Source organism: Lipotes vexillifer, unplaced genomic scaffold, assembly GCF_000442215.2.
Source record: "Lipotes vexillifer unplaced genomic scaffold, Lipotes_vexillifer_v1.1 scaffold914, whole genome shotgun sequence".
NCBI lineage: Eukaryota > Metazoa > Chordata > Mammalia > Artiodactyla > Lipotidae > Lipotes > Lipotes vexillifer.
Genome location: NW_006780388.1, coordinates 4,213,504 through 4,216,261, shown reverse-complemented (window position 1 = coordinate 4,216,261; position 2,758 = coordinate 4,213,504). Strand labels below are relative to the sequence as shown.

General features: G+C 47.8%; 1 protein-coding gene across 1 annotated transcript in view; it reads right to left on the bottom strand.

Annotated features, from left to right (window-relative positions):
* Positions 1-2,543, bottom strand: part of AXIN1 (axin 1) — a 61,125-nt gene extending 58,582 nt beyond the window's left edge. The window contains exon 1 of the mRNA XM_007453627.1: positions 1,589-2,543. Coding sequence (XP_007453689.1) covers positions 1,589-2,466 — 878 coding nt within the window. The 5' untranslated portion in view covers positions 2,467-2,543. The remainder of the gene's footprint in view (positions 1-1,588) is intronic.
* Positions 2,544-2,758: the final 215 nt, after the last annotated feature.

The following is a 2,758-nucleotide window of genomic DNA, read 5'->3' as shown; positions in this document are numbered from 1 at the left end:
CTCAATTTGTTTTTCCCTACAGCCCAGGCCTCAAATTTAATCCCATTTTTAAACTGTTCTAATCAAATATGACAACTTTCAGGTTACGTCTGAAAAGCTGTGTCAGTTACTAGCCTTACCTAATCAGGATAATTTTATAGTATATTCTGCCCTAAAAAGATTGCTAAATCAATAAGATTTAAAGACAGTGAGCAAAAGGCCCACAAAAATTACCTAAACAGTGTATCTTCAATCACATCATTTAAAGGACATTTAATCCTGTGTTTTATCAGCAAGTGACCAATTTCTCTGCCACAGTAAGCCTGAAGAAGTGATCTGCGCTTTTACTAACTCCACGGGAGAGGCCCAGCACCTGGGGATGTGCTTGCAGACTCTTGATTAAATCAGCAGGGTCACAGGAATTCCAGGCTTTCAAAGTTTCACAGGCAGGAGTATCCAGAACCAGCTACAGGGAAATGAGTGAGAACCAAAGTGCCCACTAAAATCGGCAACAGGCTCCAACTCGAGACCAAATAAACTTCCAGCAACCACAGCAAACAAAATGAAGAAACAGGTTTCCAAAGTGGTAACAACTTCCCGATAGCACCACTCCACGCCTCCAAAGCCGCATATGTGCCCATGTGCAAAGACTCTGATCACAACTTCAGAATGCTGGGAACTGAATACACAACAGCACAACTCATTTTCTTGGCGGAAGAAAGGTCCAATCCTGGAGCCACAACCACTTTGGAAGTTCCCAAACTACTCGGACAACTTGAAGCACATCAGCTTCCTCACCACCACCACCCGACCTCTAGGAAGAACCTTATAAGACAGTTACAAAATGGAATTATCCAGAATTCTCTACGTACTGACGCACTGAAATGTCCACTCTTCTCTTTATTCAGCCAAAAGGATTATGTCTGCCAGGTAAACCACCTTCTGTGCAAGAGGACACAATTTTTACTGCTAAAGGGTAAGGTTTAGGGACTCCCCTGGTGGCACAATGGTTGAGCGTCTGCCTGCCAATGGAGGGGACACGGGTTCGATCCCTGGTCCGGGAAGATCCCACATGCTGCGGAGCAACTAAGCCCATGTGCCACAACTACTGAGCCAGCGAGCCACAACTACTGAAGCCCACGCACCTAGAGCCCGTACTCTGCAACAAGAGAACCCACTGCAATGAGAAGCCAGTGCACTGCAACAAAGAGTAGCCCCCCACTCGCCGCAACTAGAGAAAGCCCGCGTGCAGCAACAAAGACCCAATGCAGCCAAAAATAAATAAATAAATAAGTAAATTTATTAAAAAATAAAAAAATAAAAATAAAGGGTAAGGTTTAAATGTCATATCACTTCTAAGAATTCCAATGTTCCTAATGACTTACAAAGCCATATATTTTAGGCTGTTCTTGATAAAAGTGCCCTCAAAATACAAACATTAAAAACATCTAATGACAAATGTGAAGGCATCATGAGTAAAGAGTAAAACCACAATTTGCCCCAGCTGCAGGAGTCCACCCACTTTGGGGCTGAAGGACAAGACCTTTCCCTGCTAGTTCTCCAGGTCTTGGAGGTGAGCACAGAAACGGAGGCCTCGGGTCAGACTCACCTGAACTCTCTGCCTTCGCTGTACCGTCTACTTGAGGAGGCCCTCGGGGCGGTGGTTTCCAGGAGCAGCTTCTGCGTGAGCCTGCCGGGGGGAGCCGGGTCTCTGCCATCGTCTTCGTCTACGTCTTGGTCACATTTCCATTCCTCATCTTCGTTCAAAGTGGGTAGGTATCCAGGTACTCCCTTCCCTGTCCCTGACCCGGAGCTCTGGTCACTGCAGAGCTTTGGGCTCTCCGAGCCTGTCCTCGTGTACTCCAAATAAATATCGGACTTGAGGAACGAGGGGTAGGTGTTCTCCTCCATGGTAGACTGGATTTCCGTCTGGGCCTGGTCGAACATGGCAGGATCGATCTGCTGCTTCATGATGCAGTCCTTTATGAAGCTCTTGGTGGCTGGCTTGGTCTGCCTGGACACAATGCCATTGTTATCGAGGATGTACTTGCGGTAGATAGCTCTGGCCAGCTTCAGCCTCTTCTCCTCATTCGAGTCACAGGGCTCCAGTTTCCTGAAGCCGCTGCAGGCAAACCAGAAGTCCAGGAGATCGGCACAGTCCTCCTGCTTCAGAAAAGTTCTAAACAGGTTTATCCCGTCTTGATCGTCCAGTAGGGAGTGCAGCGACTCGGCCCACTTCAAGTACGGAGGGGTGGGCGAAGCGCTACCCTCAGGCTCGTACCCCAGGTCCAGATCTGAGCGCCTCGGAGTGGCTGTTGAAGTCTCACCTTTAATCCCGGCACCTTTCCCAGAGCAGAAGCTGTGGCTGATGGGCCTGGGGTCCGTGGACACCAGTTCACCCTCCTCACCAGGCACTGGGGGTCGGGGGGCATCTTCGGTGAAACTTGCTCCGAGGTCCAAGGGGAAACCCTGCTCTTGGATATTCATTTTGGGACTCTGTGCGTCAATGAACAATGAGCGCTGCACCCTAATACATCAGTACTTACAGCTCCAAAGTGAATCAATCTGTCCTGTTGAAACCATTAAGAGGACAAGGATTAGGAAAGGTGGGTCCATGAAAACATGACCACAGAGGTTTTCTCAAGACAAGACTCGCAATGATGCCCTCCCGCTCGAACTCAAAGCCAGAAATGCAGTTTAAATTTTCAATCTTTTCTCACAAAAAAGGTTTGTACTATATTAGAACAATTTCTGGAAACTTTTCCAAATACAGGAATGC